Raw genomic sequence first — 17,743 nt, 5'->3', positions numbered from 1 at the left:
TATAGTACTTCAGACACACCACTGTTTCAATAATCTACATATTTGGACAGGGGGGGCTCAGTACATCTTCTGAAGTATAAAACAGCACCTGATGCCTAAGGGGCTTCGAAAATATGCACATGCCTCAATATACAGTTGTGTCTAGACGTGATAGTGAAGGCATTATAATTTTTAAAATACTTTCTAAGAAAGCTAGCTATGAAAGTGACAACATCTATCCTGAAAAACTTCTCAAAAGTTACTGTACATTTGTATTCTGTCATTAGGTTGGGAATGGAGTTACCATCCTATTACCTGTATTTTAGAGTAACCTTCCACTAATGTTTTAGCTGCTTCCAACTTCAGTTCTCCCTTTAAAGTTGCATTTGTTATCTGTGCAAAGAAGATTGTATGGAGCTCCTTTCTCTGGGTAACAGCCAGCTGTCTATAAGCCTTTGCAAAATATTCCTCCTGTTTTACCAGAAGGAACCTCTTCAGGTGGTCCTGCTCCAGTCTGTGAAATCTATCCAGAAGACTTCTGTATTCTACAGCAGGCTGAAGAGAAGAGAAAAAAATTATATCTGAAGTGATTTTCAGAATTCAACACATTTTAAAGAATCAGTGCTACTACCTTATATATATTTCATGCATTCATGTTTGGACAAAGGCTGATGTACACTTGCCACAGTTTTCACCTGTTTGGAATGACAGGGTTGTACAGCTGTCAGTCTATAATCCAGGGACTGTCCAAGGCATAATGAAGTCTTTTTAGAATTCAGAAGCCTTATTTAGGATAGATTATATAAAATGGCATGAAATTCAGCATAAAGACTATATATATATAAAATTAATTTCTTAGGTTTCACCAATTCAGAAATCCTATTTGAATGTAATAAGGCACAACAATGAAATAACAATAAGTGTAATTCTAAAAATAATTTAAATTAGGAAAAAACTATTCCTCTACAAATATCTAAAAGTTCTTATTACTGGTGACCTACTTAAGCTATAGTTTTCCTCAAATTAATCCAAGAGCATCATTTTAGAAATACAACAATGGAGCAGAATGGCAATTAGTTTTAAAGCTTCCTTGGCAGAAATACGTTCTCACAGTTCTCCAGTAAGACTTATACTTTCATAGTTTTAATCTCAGATGGCATAAAGTCATTACAGAATCAAAACATACATGTACCCCAGAGCATAGTATGCTTCTTAAAGCCAGCAGAGCTACATAACATTTGCTACTTTAGTCTTGTTCTAAATTTCATACCAATTATCGTGAGGAGAACTTTCTGCTGCACCTCACTCCTCATTCCCAAGAGACACACTGCAGGCTGCAAATAATTAATCAAAAAGGCAAAGAATATAAATTCCATGTTTCAGCTGAGAAGGGGAGGAGGTTATTGCTCCAGCTGCTTTTCACTTCCATGTCTTGGATGTCAGGATACACCTGCTGCCCAGGAGCACACGTGTGAGCCAACCCTGGTGTTCTAGAATGTCCTGTTGGACCACGTGCCACAGCAAGTACAAAACCAAGTCCTTTCACGGACAGGAAAGTGAACAGCGAGATGTCAGTATATGGTAAATGGATCAGCACCAGGACTGGATTGGCCTTAATTGTTTGCTTGATTCCTACCATTCAGCATTTCCAGTACAAACCAGAATGACCCAACATCAATTCATTTCACACAAAGAAAAGTCACTGCTGAAAGTGTGAGTTCACATACTGACTTTCAGTCAGGCCCCTCTCTCTCTAAAGGAGGATTTATCTCAGTGAGGTCAATCTAAGCATTAGACATCTAGTCTAAACTCCTTGTATAACCAACAGAAGGAAAAAGTCTTCTACATGATACAATTCACCTCATCCTTATGTCCACAAGTATTTCTTCCTTGCCCTTTCTTTTGAGTTTCTAGAAGCTCTAGTTCAAGTTATGAATATCTAACAGGTACTGAAAGCTTCCTACAGTCCCAATTTAAAATTCAGCTAGAAACGTCAAAGAAATTCAGCTGGCTTACTAGCCTTGTGCCATCAATTTTCTTCACACAATATCCTGACAAAACACAGTTCTTCCTGAGAGCCTCAACATACTGGAATACCTTTAATAAGTCACACTCAAGAAAAAAAACTTCTTTCGTCAAAACTGCCATCATGAATTATCATAAAAGTTCTTATCAATTATGGGTATGTGATATCCCACAAAGTCATCCTCTTAACAGACAACCATGAAACGTTATCCTGGGAATTTTTGCATTTTAAGCTTACGGAGATGAAATATTCAAAACTTATCAGAATCCTCTCCAGTCACGTGAAGTTGTTAAAAATAATAATAAAAGAAAAGGTGAGGGGAAATCAGTTCTATTGTAAACATTCAATATACTTGAAAAAAGACATGGAAAACTGGAGCATAACTTTGTTTGTGGGATGTCAGACTGGTGATCCAGGCTCTATTTCCAGCTACTAACTACCTATGAAATCCTGGGTAATGATACTTCTCCATTTGGACAGAGATCTTTGAATAAAAGTGACCCATATAAGCACTAAGCTTTTACTCTAAACTTGTAAAGAATCATTCTCTGACTTAAACTACCTACCTATTATCCAGAGGCTATTTCCAAGAGAAGTATTTCCTCCTGCTCTGCCTAAAACACAGATCATTCTGTTTGCCTTCATTCAGTTTGGAGGGAAATCAGCCTTTGGTTGTGCTTATACTCTCATTTTCTTAGAAACAAGAACATAAATACTGGAACCTTTTTACCTAGATTGTAGGTTTATGATGCAAGGAGTTTGTTCTGCTCTGAATGTGCAAAATACTTTATACAGTGTCTGACTGGGGATCTCAGGAGCTGCTGCAGTAAAATGCAGTAAATAAAAATACACCACTTTGCAACTAAGTGACTATAAAAAAACCCAATGTCAATCCTTTGTTTTCAGGTGTCACAGATTCTTTTGAGACAAATTCATTTTCTGGTGAAGTAAAACACAAATTTTTAATAACAACTACCCTAATTATGACATCTGAATTTTTGAACATATTTAAATTTTAATCTTTGTCTTTACTCTTCTAAGAGAATAACTGAGCCTTTTTAGTCTAAAAGATAAATCATCTACAGAAAACTACATATCGTTCAAAACATTTTGATTTTATACCAGATTTACCTTTTCATTAATTTTCTTCATTAGTTCCTCAGCCTCTTCATTTGCAGCTCTTGCTTTCTGGCACTGAGCTTCCATTTTCTTCCTCGTTTCCAGATTACATTCAGCTGTTAAAGCCACCATCTTCCTTTCATACTCCTCTTGAATCTCTTTCTCCATTGCAAGAAACCGCTTTTTGAAAACAGAACTTATCTTCTTCTCCACGTGAGGAAAGAGGTTGTGACTTAAGACCATGTTCTTCAACATCATACCAATCACTTCTTTACATATCTGTGTTCGTTGTGCCTCCAGATCAGCATCTGCCCGTGTCAGGCTGGCAACATCCAAACTGTAGAAGGGTAATCGGGACCAAAAGAAATCACAGATTACAGGAAATTTCTATCAGAAAATAAGGGTATCTAGAGTCATTCGATACTGGATAATGAAAAGGCAGTCAGAAAAGTGCAGGAATATCACAGCATATGAGTTTACTAATCATGATAGTAATCATTCATTAAAAAGCAGGGTGAGTCAACTTCTACCACAGCAACTTTAATGAAATATGTCCATCCTTGCATTTCCATTTCAGACAGAAAAAGTCTGTCTTTAATAGAACTCAAAACATTCCCTCAGATAAAAGCCAATACAAATGTCCTCTCTCCAAAAAAACAAACCAAAACAAACCCCACCATCTCTGTTAGGAAGCAGAAGTGGGTGTCTGAATAGACTACAAATTTCATTGACTGTAAAATAGCTCTAAACTCACTGACCCATCTACATTGATACATCACTGCTTCATGTTCTGTGCTGGTGTAATCCCTTCTCTGCAGGGAAGAGCGGACAGTTTTGATTATGTGCTGATAAAAATAAATTAAAATAGCTGATATCTGTCTCTCATGAACATTAAGAGAGTTCTAGAAAAGAGATTAAAACAAGATGGAAATACAAGGGCATTTTCAAAATGCAATAAATGTCATGTTGCACATGAATACATTCTCATTTATTTTAGAATTAAATTGAAACTATAATGATTCTAATTTCATATACTATGTAACTACTCTAAATTCTGTACATTTGCCTATTCTGAAATCAATTTAACATTGGAAAATTAGGTGGGTTTTGCCCTATATGTCAAAATTCATGACCACACAGCACTGTATGCTTCTGTACGTGGATTACATACACATGAATTTGTTTGTGATCCAAAAAATACACTTTTATGAGCTTAAATCCATTCTTTTTTTTGGTCAAACTTTCCTTTCCTTATCTAAGCAAATAAAGTTTAACCAAATCAGTGAAGTATTACTATCATTTCCCTTCTGTTAACACAAGAGATGTATTTTCCCCATCTAGAAATCAATGGGATGGAATTGTTTTCTTACAATGAATCAAATACTTCAAATATTTAGGAGACATTAGCTTAAGTTGTGATAATCTATCACAAACAGATTTTCCTGCTGCAGTCTTTCAAAAGCACAGAAACACATTGGTGACAGCCATACTCCTCTTGGTGATCTGCAGGGCTGTTTGGTTGCAGCTACAAAATCTCCTCCATTTTACCCCCTCTTCCTTCCATACAGGAGCAGGAATCCCTGCAATTGAAACTTCATGCACCTGAAACTTTCTTCATAGTTATCGGAAGATCCTGTAAGAGCTAATATTGGCTCTAACATCCCCAAGACAACACAACCATCCAGATTCATTGTGCTGTGTACAGATGGATATTGCAGGACACCACCTGAAGGCACACAGCCTTCTTGGGTGGCATTCACCTACATTCATAGACAAGTGTCCCAGAGTGCTGATCTGCTCCCTCTGCTTGGGAAGAATCCGCACTCCAGGACAGTAGGGCAGCCACAGAGGGCAGGTGACAGCAGGATCAGGGTGACAGGATGCTGAAGCACCACAGCAGGTACTTTAAATGGGCAGTGCAGATGTGTATTTTCTCTTAAGTAATTTTGTTTATAGTCCTAGACCTTTGCTGACACAGCCAGCTACCACCAAGCTATTTGTTTATAACAACTTGAAAAAAATATTTCAGTGTTGTGCAAATGTATTTAAATAACAACAAGAATGCAGAAAACGGGAGCTTTATGCTGTAACATTTCCGTAACAACTATCAGGCAGTGGTAGAAGGCTTCCCTTCACAAATTCACCAATTCATGACTAGCCTGTAAAATCCAAGCCACCAGATCTATTTTTCTGTTTTACCTCCTGCTTTAAGTTCAGCAGCTCTGAGTTAACTGAAGCATATCTGTTTTCTGTGAGACATATCTCATCCTGGTTTTCAAGCATGCCCTAACAGAGCACTAAATAACACTAATTAATTGTTCCACTAGGTAATTTCTCTAAGACCTGAAAATTCTAACCTCATCCTTTTAGTTGGAATTTGATTTGTTTCAATCCCCCACTCTCTGTTTGGTGGAATAACAAGTTCCTTAGTCATTGTTTTTCTGTTTTTCATGCATGGTCCCAGTACCTACTAACCCTTATTGAGATGTTAAAGACAGAATTCTCCTTCTCTCTCCCTATAGAGCAACACTTCACAGTTCTACCACACTGATATAATTTATTCCTTATCACAAATACAGGGTTTTTTTAAAGCATGCTTTAAAAAAGATTAAGCCATTCTTCACCCACCTCCTTAACTGTTACTTTTCCAGTCTTCTTCAGCAGTGATCCCAACAATAAAAGCCAAAATCATCACACTTCCTATTATCTTTCCCTCAGTCTTCCAACAGCATTTCTTCCTATTTCCTGCAAGTCATTATAGACTCAATCTGATTTCATTTTGAGCGAGATTTCCATGCTCTCTCACCCCCCAAAACTACAATACCCAAGTTACTCCACATGATGTGAAATGCAGGAGGAGCAATGGGGGTAGTTCACCTGATGCTGGTGTGTCAGCAAGCGAGCAATGAGGCTCGTGTCAGGTACATATAACCTGTAACTTTCACTCTTCATTTTCCTGATAGCACATCTGTGAAGAAGGCAGTGAAAGAGAAGAAGCACATGAACTGTTCCACCAATCCAAGGGTAACAGCACGGAGAAAAGAAATTACAAATCACAGCTCTCCCAGGTCACATCCTGGAAGACAGCAGCCAGACCATTACCTTTCTTCAAAGGCAATCGAAGAAAAGCTGTGTCTCTTTAAAACACTTGAAATCTATCTTCCATGTGATTTGCTTTGCTTCTGGTCTGTGACCTCTACATAGGAGCCAGTAGGAGTGAGACAAGCTCATCACATGCACCAGAAATCTTGACTCAAGCTCTTACTCAGAATAGAGAGGCTGAGGGCAGGCCTAATATGCTGCATTAGGAAGTCTTGGTGTTTTAAACACTAGCAGTCACTACAACACAGGAATCAAGTACATATAATAAACCAAATGCTTTAATTTGTCTTAATTCAAGTTCACCAGAAGAACAACATTTACAATAATACAGATTAAAAGTGTTTTGTGATACGTAGAAAAAAAAATTCTAGCCTGACACTCTGTTTCTCCTCAAGCCAAGGTACATTTAATAAGTTGCTTTAAATGCTCTGCACTGTGCTTGTTAAAGAACTGAAGTTTAAAAGGTCTCACCTCACTTCCTGGGCATACTCAGCACCATAGAAACATGAAAGCTAATGAAGTACTGGTAATTGATGGCAACCTATTGATGAAAAAGATCAAAGCTCCTGTTGGACAAAGCATGCAGAAAATGGATGAGGACAGTACAGAAGGTGGATGGCACAAAAGGGAGGAAAGGCAGGGCAAGGGAAGGTGAACAGACACATAGAAAATGAAAACTGCAAACAGCAAGTGTAAAGATTTTTCACTCACGTGAAGAGGAAGAGGATATACAGATCTGTCAGAGAAGACCCGGAAGGGGAGAATCCCAGATACCAAATACAGAGAAGCAGAGAGAGTGCCCATGCAACAGATGTTCTCCACAGACCTAATAAAATAATACAGAAAAGCAGCTAGGGTCAGGAAAGCAAATACAGTTAATTTATAGAGACCCCAAAACACAACACACTACAAAAAAAGGAAGCCTCACATTAACGACCAAGTAATTGTGTCTTTAAGTCTTATTATTCAAATTGCAGGCCCACAGAGGGAATTTTTAAACAGGAGCATTAATAGCTGCTGAATTTAACAGTCCTAAAAATAACCGATGGTTTTCAAACACATTTTTAAAACTAATTCTGATTTCGCAAAGATAAGGAACTACTGTGACACAACTTTCTGAAGTCTAAAAGGGAGAGAAACATTTTCTCACCAAAACAAAAACCTGTCATTTTCAGAAGGCTCATCTCTTATTTTCCAATTAGTACCATATGTATTACAACGGGATCCAGAGGAGATCTGAGCTCCGAGGAAGCAGTTTTTGCAAGAGTATTGCTTTGTAACACACGTGCTCCTGAAAAGCATGTCATTTAGGGCCATTTGTGGATGGTTTGTCTCCACTGTTCCCACTGCAGCAGTGACTAAGAGCCCCAAGGCACAGCAGCTGCACCAGCTCCTGATGGAGAGAGGAAAGTAAACAGGGAAGAACAGACAGACAGACAAGTGCTCCCAGCTCAGTGGCATCCACTGTTAGAGCCTGAGCCAGAGTAGCACATGTCCTGTACCCCTGGGCACAGTGACAGTGGCACAGCTGCAGTGAAGGAGGAAAAAGGAAGACAAAGCCCAGGTTATTGTCTGTGTTGTCTTGTCATACTTCAGAGAAGTGAAGATGGAGAAAGGATCAGACAAGGAGAATCACAGAAACCAGTCCCTGCAGTGCTGGCTTTAGCAACAGTAAGCAAGGAAAGCCAGTTCAAGTGTAATGGGCATCAGAGGTCTTTGAAAGCTGCTGATGTGGTTTGTTTCCTAAATAATCCATTTATTGAGGGGTTAGTAATACTATCTCAGTAAGTTGGGCTGTTTTGGGTTTTCCTGCTTTTTTTGTCTGTTTGTTTGTTGTTGTGTTTTGTTATTGGTTTTTTAAAGTACCATGTCAACGTGGACCCTCTGTGCAGCCCCTGTAGCTTCCTGCCTTCAGCTTCTCCCTCCTTTTTTTCCCTCCTCTGCTCCCCATGCTCTCCTGCTGGGTGCAGTCTCAACAGAGACTGCAAACACTTCAGGGCAGGGATTTACACAGGCTGCAGCATGACAAGGCACAAACCTTTGCAGGAGACCAAAACTGTGCTAAAGTAGAAGCAGTGGTAATGGCATGAGGTCTGAACGGCCACCAACAGCTACGGACTGCCCAAACCCAAATTATTCAACACTCCTCTGCCAGAGCGGAGTGCGTTGCCTTTCCCTGGTCTCTGCCTGTTGACAGGCTGTGTCAGCAGAGGTCTGAAGATGTCTCTGCTACACCAGTAGCTGTCCTGGCCTGCAGCCAGCTCTGAACTGGGACACTTCATCTGTGAGTCCTGTGACACTTACACGGCCAAGCGTAAACTCAGCACAGCTCACACATGAGCCCACAGAGAACACAAGACATCACACCAGCAAATGAAATTGCTAAGAAAGGTACATGATTTTCTAAGGATGCTTTCACATGGATGAGTCAGAGGTTAAGTTTAGCTTGCCAGAAGAAGTCAGAATGCTGACAAAACCACAAGTAGGATTCCTATGCTGTATAGCAAAAAACCAATAATTTTTTTAAAAAATAAAAATTTAAAAAGATGATAAATTGAGCTGAGAGAGCAATAGCTCTTCAGAAAACAAAAAGCTTCATGAAAACACGCTAAAAGTCTCTGCACTAGATTTGGCAGCAGTTTCAACTATCAAATTCCTTTAATTCTCCACAGCAATATAAAGAAAGGTATTTCAATTCTTAATCTGTCTAAAAAACATTTTAAAAATTCCAGCATTTAAGAGACTGAAAACCTTTGCACTGCTTGCAAAAAATTAGAAATCTGATAAATGAGAGATCTTAAGAAAATCCATTTTAAAAATACAGCTACCTACAATACAGCTGTTGCAACAAAACTCAGAAAATGGTTATTTCACTGAAAAACGACTACGCAAAAAGAGTGTAAGAAACACTCCAGCCCTGCTTCCAGTGAAGTCATCACACATTTTACCACTGATGTCAAAAGCATCAACTTCAGCCTGGATACTAACAAAAGCATAAATAAATATTATGGCTATATGCATTATGCATTAATGCCCGAGGAGCTTCCGGAGTTTGCTGTGATCTACTCAGATTCTTCTGATCTACCCAGACATGGTGAGTATTCTTTCAAAATTATATGGAATATAATTTTGAATATAATATCACTCACAGCATAATTCTCAAAAGGAGACTCTTTTCTGGATAAGACAAATGGTTCTGGGTGGACAGCAGAAATGACCCACGTAAATCTGAACACTTCATACTTAGCCAACATCAAAGAAAAGTGACATTTTTAGGATGAAAAAAGATATGTATTCATTAATTTCAAATTACTAGCTTTCTTCAGTTCCCCTTTCTGATAGGTTCCTATCACATATTAAGCATTTGAACTTCTTTGATGTATAGTTTACATACCTGTCAACTTTATAAAAGCATTCATAACACAGAAGTACAAATGCAGGATTTGGAGTTTATAGCATGTGCATTCACTGCATCTTATTGTTATATCAACGAGATTACTATGTATAGGTGTATTCCCATATTGTACACATTTCACAAAAACAGATTACTAAATATCCTCTCCCTTCTAAAATTCCAGAATTTTAATTACACTTTTCAAAATTACAAAAACCAGAAATTTAGCATTTCATTTTTTTTTTTACTAATAGTGTAACTCTTTCTCACCATTTTCTGTGTAGGAATATTCAAGTCTAGCAGCTTTGCGAATATGATCATTTATACCCCAGCCCTGACAAGGTTCAAATTCAGGATGGATAAGGCCTTGAGTAACCTGGTCTAGTGGGAGGTGTTCCTGCCTATGGCAGGGCTGTTTGGGACTTTCCATTTGAATCCAGGGTTAAAAAAAAAAACAAACACATCTGCTCAAATTGACATGTACAGCAAGAAATTTACATTTAGAAAGTAAAAGTGAACTTCTAATATGGTAGTAAATTGGTTTTATTTTTCTGTCAAAGCTCTCTGGAGACAATATGATCCTGTTCTCTAGTTCACTGGCCTCAATGTCCTCTACCACAGGAAAAAATGAGCTGCAATGTGCACATATTACTTACCCATTTCCCAGTATAACTGGTATTTTGTATCATCATTTATTGTGTATCAGCAAAGAGGAGTTCAAGTTCAGCTAGAGCTCTGACAAACTAAAGGAAGCATAGCTGTACAAAATAAAGATTAAAAAGAAAAGTTGCAGCAGTGGAAAACCATTTAAAGAAATTAAGTTCCCTTTAATGTATCTATATCATATAAAAGACTATGAACATGGTCAAACCTCATCGCATCGGACACAAACCCCAACTGCTCAACTCTCCTCATATTCTGTTCTAGACATACAGAAAAAGAGACCCAAAATGTTTTGAAACATGATCCTCTAGTGTGCACGTCAAACATTCAAGTCATATAGCTTCTCCTCATTACCATTCATTGCCCATGGGCCGATATTCAGCAATATACACAGCAAGGAACCTACTGAGAATAAAAGCCAAGTTATTTTTCTGCATAATGTTCATCAGGAAAATGCCTTATTAAGACAAAACTCGCAAAATCAGTAACCAAGAAGCTTCCTTATGAAACATTAAAAGTATGTTTTGTTCTCTAGCCAACCCCCCTGACACCACAAAGCTGTTCCTGTCCATAAATACTGAACACATGCTCCTGATGTATCTGCTAAATGATTTGGGTCTGTCACTTCTTAAAAGACAACACAGCTCTATGTTGCAAAGAACACAAACCCATCCTGTGGCTCTTACTTTTCTGAGTATTTATCTCATTTGTACCAGAATGATTCCAACCATGTTTACTATCGCAGTGCAATTTGAAAAGAATGTATCAATTATTTTGCCAAGCTTACATATGTGCTATGTAGACAAAAATTAAGCATACCTGCACCAAAACATGCAGAAGGAATTATCAAGCTAGCATACAAGCAAGATGATGTTGGTTGGCTGAAAATACCTAATCAAAATCTCCCTAACAAAAGTCCCTATACTCTTGCTTCCCAAAATAATAACTAAAAAAAAAAGTATTATGATGCTAACATTCATATTGGTATATATATATGACACTAAAAATATACTCAAAATACAGACTCAGTTCTTATCCTCCGTATACTGCCATTCCCATGAGACAAAACAAACCTCATTCCTTGCTCCTTACTGAAAGTCCAAATATTCTATTGGATGTCAATAATGTAATTAAACAATATGCAACATTGTTAATAAACTGCTTGTGACCACAATTAGTAAAATGACAACATTTAACTCAGGCACAGAATTCGAATTCATTGCAATTATCCATTAATAACTTAAAAATGCACCATTTTTCTTTTTCCTATTATGTTTTCAAAAATTACTACCTTCAAAGCAGGTAATTCAGTACAATTACAAGAACAATTACATCAGTCTGGTTTTAGCCTAGATCGCTGTCATAAGAAGCTCCTATGACAACAGTACAATATTTTACCTTTGTTATCAGCTAAAAATCTAGAGAAAACGTATGACAGTTTAGAAGTACAACACTAAAATGACACTTTTAAGTAATGCAGTTCAGAAAACTAACGGACTGCTTTGCCCCAACTTAAAGAACAAATAAGGAACCAGCACTATTAGATGAGGAAGCATCCAAAGCTAAATATCAAAGTGTTAACAATGAGAGATAGAACAAGGAGTGTATTATAAGCTACTGAAGAAAGCAGAAAAAATATTGCATGTTTCTAATATAGGCACTAAAGTACTGCTCCAGCCTTTTTGGCCAACCAGCCTGCAGGACTGGGATCCTCATCCACCTCCAGACCCCTATAGGTGATCAGCCCAGGTTCCAGGAGTTCAGGTCAGTGGACGCAACAGCCATACAACTACTTTCGGGAAGTCTGCTTAGGAATGAGAATACACCCTACAAGTGCTCTTTTACACTCCTGAGTGAAAAAGGGAACTCAGGGCCAGCTGATGTAGGTATTCACACTCCAGAGATCCTCCCTCAGTCAGATAAACTGCACCACCAGTAAGACAGGAGAGGAACGGGTTTGGAGTAACTAAACACACATATTCAATGAGTGCCAATAAAAAGGGGGAAAGAATAGAAAAAAAAATGCCTTAAGTACATCTGTGTAACAGTGAATGAAACAGAAGGTCCAGTTTAAAACTACATGAAATGAGATAATCTAAATAGAATTAGGAAGCACCCACCACTGACCTGTAGGGGCTGACCTGAGCCATTCACAATAATGTCTATCACCATTTCAATCATCTTTCATAGCAGGAATCATTGTAACTCTGAATACCTTTGTGGTCTATCTACTATCCTCATCCTAGAAGTAGGAGAAGGTAGCTCAGAATGTGAAGAAGGTTAGTGAGTGTTTGCTAATGGGTATCTGCTTTATTCACTGCAATGCTCTACATAGAGTTAAAAAAAACAGAAACTGTGAGGAAACAAAAGGAAGGAAAAGACATTTGCACAAGCTTCATAAGAATATTAAAAAACTTTAGCCCCTGGACATACCTAAGATATGAATCCTGTTTTAAAGTTTTAAAAATAATTCTTTTAAAAAAATAAACCTACCCAAAGGTTTATGAGAATATTTACCTTTCTAATCCATAATGTATCTGAAAATAGTCCAGCTTTTTTTTTTTTTCAACCTAGATAGATCCTAACTATCCCTGAAATAAATTAATACTAAAGTGATTTTAAAAAAATGTTTGATCCTATTCTTCTTAATATTCACATAATGATTTTCAGGATAAGTCTTCTCAAAGCCTGAGTTGCTATACAGTTATAAAAGCAAGGACCAATGTGCAATTTACAGAGATAAGTACCTAATTATCAAGAAAAGACAGGAAATAATAATGCTGTTAGTTACCCTTTAAGAAAGAAAATTACATCCATGGTTCTATAAGTTTTCAGCTTCTACAGATTTTATAGTTGCATAATACTGCCTTTCACCACACTTACCAGGAGCTCAAGGTAAGACTGAATAAACAACATTCTCTTGTCCTCACATCAGACCTTTTTATCAAATTCAGCTGAAGAACAGATGATCTTTAATGGCAGTTAAAGTCAAACCACCCTGACTGGCCTTTCAACAATATCAAGAAATTTTCTCTGCTCTACCAAATGGTCCCACTGATTACAGGTACGTGGTATCTTTCTGGAAGCACTACAAACTGTCACACCTTAGACTCTGATCCAGGTACTTCCAAAATAGGCTGCTGAACAGTAATGCTGGCACCCAGCAGGGGCTCTCTTTTCTAGGACAAAAGCCACCCGTTTGAAAGCAGAATGTGTTCAGCAAGAGTAGAATACAGCCTTTCAACGTTTCCTCGTACACAGAAAGGTTTCCCTTTACTTACTGAACCACAGAAACAAAACGAGATGTTCGTTTGGATTGGAAGTCTTGCATGTCTAAGGCCTAGACAGAGTTGTGACTTCTACAGGTGAAGCAATACAAATATAATTTTCAGTTCCCATAGATGGTTGTTTAAAAGAGTTCAAAAGATTCAGGTAGTGCAGTAAAATGTCTAAACAGACACTACAAAAAACCAATAAAGGACAAATAATCAAATCAAAGATTTGACTGATGATAAATGTAATAAACATGATGTAATAGCAGTGAATTCTTACTCTTCTAAAGCCTGAAGCATATTGCCAGGTTCTTCAAAGAATAGAATATCGATGATTTGGTCATTCATAATTATATCTTCACTGAAGAGATCACCTGAATTAAACTGAGAATGCTCCAGTTTGTGATTTTGGCTGAGTTCATGCTGTATCTCCTAAAAAAAAAAAAAATCAAGAAAAGAGGAAGTAGGAAAAAATTATAATAAGTAATTGATCTAATTTTGTTGCAGTTTAACTATGGGTGAGAAGGTTACTACTTATCATCAAACTCTAGAGCTGGAGAGGGTATAAAGAGGTTGTGCAATTCAGATATGTATCTGAAATCAAATATATGACTACTGTTTCAGGCTGGTTTTTTTAGTATATAACTGATCTGGAATACAAGTGAAGAAATTAATGGAGAACACAGAACACTTGTGAAAGTTGTCTAGGAAGTTACCTTCCACTATGAACTTTCTAGGTTAATTTATTTAAAAATTGCTGTTGATATACAAATTATATAAGGTAAGATTACAGCGTTACGAGTGAACAAAATGAAAAACTAATCCTATGCATAATGGAAGTGACTCAGTTCAGAGAGATGCCCTTGAGACTGAGGGTTAATAAAATTACTATATAAAAAACCCACTATAAATATCTGATGCTAGGACTAAGCCAGACCATTTTCACTACTTCATTATCACAGTTTTTTCTGTAAAAGGAAACAAGTCATATCGTTTTCATTTAAAGAGCTTAACTTTCAAACATATCATAAATAAAACATCAACAGTGTAATATTCAACCACAGGAAATAAGGCTTCAAGTGATTTGTGGGCTACTCTGGTCAGCCCAGAGGGATGAGAGATGCACTGCTGTTTGGGCAGATAAGGGGTTCAAACCCCTCGGCACACCTGTCTTAGAGGACTGTTCCCATCATGGTAATATTCTAACTGAAGTCTCTAGCTCCCTCCCATTGAAGTTGCTCTACTTTACATAAATACAAAAATAATTAATGGAAGCAAGGGATGGATTTGGGCCAACTTGATTAATATTTATCAGATTCTGTATTTTCCCTCTCCGTTCCAGTAAGTACTGAAATATTTTCTCCAAACTGGCAGAGCTTGCATAAAGAACACGGAAAATGCTCCTTCTCCAAACACGTCTGTTTCGCTAATCACTCAAGAGATTAAGACACATCCAATGAACTAAGAACCCAAAATTCAAATCTCTATTCCCGATAATAAAAATAGAAAAAAATCTGTACCCAATTCTGCTATGTTCAAGGCAAGTTGTCTACTCCCTTGGCAACTGTTTATAACCCAGAGACATTGTGGCTCTAATTTTGAGGGATAGAGAGGAGGAAAGGAAGAATATGAAAGGAAATTAATAGCCAAAGGGTAATCTCTCTTCAATCTAGAACTAACATCCAAGTACTGACAGCAGTTGTTTTGATCAGGTTATCATTCTGACACTCACCTCTAAATCTGACTGTGCTAAAGAATACAGGTAAAGCCTACATTACCTGTGAATCAAATCCACCACTTGGTGGCTTTTTATTTATCTTCAAAAACTCTTCAGACGATCTGTCTTAGCTAGCAAGTTATATCATCAGATATGATTGACAAAAAAAATTAAATAAACCCTCACAGAAAGTATGACTCACCTGGTTTTTACTACAGAAACTCCATTTTAATATTTGGGTTCGGTAAATTATGAGGAAAACAGCACATGTCAATACAAGGGAAATGAAAAAAGAGATGAAGAACCCTGAAGCAGTGATGGCGTGGCTGTACATAATCTGAAATTAAAAGATCATATCATTAAAACTACATTAAAGTACCTTTTAAATACATATAAAGATCAGATCATAACTGTAAGAAACTTAGTAAATTATTTTTAAATGGTTTCTCAGCATTATGTTATATAATCCCTACATGTGAATGAATATTTTCAAGCAAAGTGTATTTTCCATAGGTTTCAAAGTCAGCATGCTTTGTTACGTTCCAAATTCATGTGTAACTCTAAGCAACAAAACTCCCACAGACTGAATTTTACGTGCTGTGGCTTTTGGGTGTCCGATGTTTAATAGCCTGTTTTCTGAAGTCACCAAACTCTTCTAAGTCTTTTTGAAATTAATGTCATTTGATGTTGCTCAGCGGCTCTGAAAGTCAGTCTGATGCTGGTTACCTTTAATTAATGGCCATTTCTTGATTCAATAAAACTGAGCACAGGGAAGAAGTACAAATATGAGTTCAAGATAAAACATGTAACTGACAGTTCCCAAACCCACCCAATCTACGTGCACCCTCGCAGCTTCTGCATCAGCCTGAGTCAGAAAAGAATAGCAGGAGCAGTGGAACAGTGAGACAGATAACAACTTTGCAGACCTTTCACTTTAGCTCTTAACTTAATCTTTAAATTGAATTGCATTAAAAATTAATTTTTACTTCATGCTCCATGTAGCAAAAGTTAATTTAGTGTTTGTTTAGTTCTATGAGATCTCTGGACGAAAAGCAGCATAGCTATTAGTATAATGTTTCACCAAAGCCTAATTACTCTTCTGGGGCTAGGAACTGTAAATAATTTACATGCTGCTTGCAAGCTGGGTGGGTCATCTCTTGGAGCAGAAATCTGACAGTATTCCATGGAGCAAATAGTAATTCTGCATAGGAAGCAATAATCAAGTATGGTCCACAATTTGAGAAAGGTTTATTACAATTTAATAGCAAATTTTATCCTTTACTGCCTATTTTTTTTTCCCTGATGTTTTTATACATTGATAATCTGTCATATCTCTAACTGAAAGGCATTGCTTCATGTCAGACTTTGCTTCACAGGTTCACCTTCTCAAACCTGGTAGAGCTGCTCAGCAGTCATTGATTTCAACGTGTTTTCAGTTGAATTAGGCAACGATGTCAGTATCAAGATCAAACATTAATACAGGCTACTATTTCACAGTTCCAAAAAGATTCACAGTTTACTTCACAGTATTATACACTTAGAATCAAAAATTGCTCTATGACAAAAGTGTGCTTAAGTTTCTTTATATGGTTTGGTTTTTTACACTTAAAGAACATGGGCTCTGGAAGGACAGTCCATGTCACTGTGGGGGCTGTAAAGCCCATGAGGAGAACATAGCTGGTGTTTAACGCCATCTGAAAGCACCACAGAGGAAGATGCAGGGCAGGTGCCAGAGTCAGGACCAGTGTTGGCCCTGCAGGTCAACCTTCAGACCACTGACACACCAGTAAGCCACAGAAGCCATTCCCTAAGCTAACTTCTAAAGCCATCCCAATAGTGGGATGAGGCATTGCAGGCCCAAGTTTCTTTCAAAAACTGCTTTGCATGATTCTGAGGGAAGCCAGCCTCGTAAAAATCAGATCAAAGTAACTGTCATCTATCCCACACAACATGCTTAGATGGTGTTGCCTAAATAGCTGTTGCCTAAATAGCTTGGAGGAAAGAAGACTCCAAGCTAAATTATGTAGGAGATAAGATACAAAGGTTTTACTGAGCCCCCAGGCTTTCTGGAATACCCCAGCGCGCTCCCGCAATCGAGATGTTCACAGTTTTATAATGATTTTCGCCCAATCCCCGTCCTGCCACCACCCAGGTTCTGCCCCTGCCACGCCTCTTGGAAATTGGGTCTGGGGGCGTTTTGGGACCCCCTCTTCTTCATCTTCATCTTCCTCAGAGCACGTCATGTCCTTGGAGGCCTTCCAGAACTCTAGGCCTGAAGGTTGTTGGGTCTATATCTATATCTTCTTGCACAGGGTTAGGATGTTCTGCCTTGAAAAAGAGACTAAACATGCTAAGGAATTTAGGGAATTGATATGGGAATGGGTAACAGGGGTTTGAGCTGGTGTGTTAAGGGTAAAGAGTAATATTGCTGCTACTCTAAAATCTACCTTTACCACATAATTACTTCTAAA

General features: G+C 37.7%; 1 protein-coding gene across 4 annotated transcripts in view; it reads right to left on the bottom strand.

Moving 5' to 3' along the window:
* EVC2 (EvC ciliary complex subunit 2) overlaps positions 1-17,743 on the bottom strand; it is a 69,208-nt gene that overhangs the window by 33,775 nt on the left and 17,690 nt on the right. For 3 of the 4 annotated variants that reach the window (XM_027891972.1, XM_027891970.1, XM_027891969.1), the window contains exons 8-11: positions 15,475-15,609; positions 13,836-13,987; positions 3,137-3,461; positions 295-534 (exon numbers count right to left, since the gene is read on the bottom strand). In XM_027891972.1, the coding sequence (XP_027747773.1) occupies positions 295-534; positions 3,137-3,461; positions 13,836-13,987; positions 15,475-15,609 (852 nt within the window). The remainder of the gene's footprint in view (positions 1-294; positions 535-3,136; positions 3,462-13,835; positions 13,988-15,474; positions 15,610-17,743) is intronic. The other variant, XM_027891971.1, reaches the window with a different exon arrangement.

This window comes from Empidonax traillii, unplaced genomic scaffold (assembly GCF_003031625.1).
Source record: "Empidonax traillii isolate 1590-97213 ecotype Southwest subspecies unplaced genomic scaffold, ASM303162v1 scaffold336:size770142, whole genome shotgun sequence".
NCBI lineage: Eukaryota > Metazoa > Chordata > Aves > Passeriformes > Tyrannidae > Empidonax > Empidonax traillii.
The sequence above is the reverse complement of the archived record's forward strand: the minus strand, read 5'-3'. Positions and strand labels throughout refer to the sequence as shown.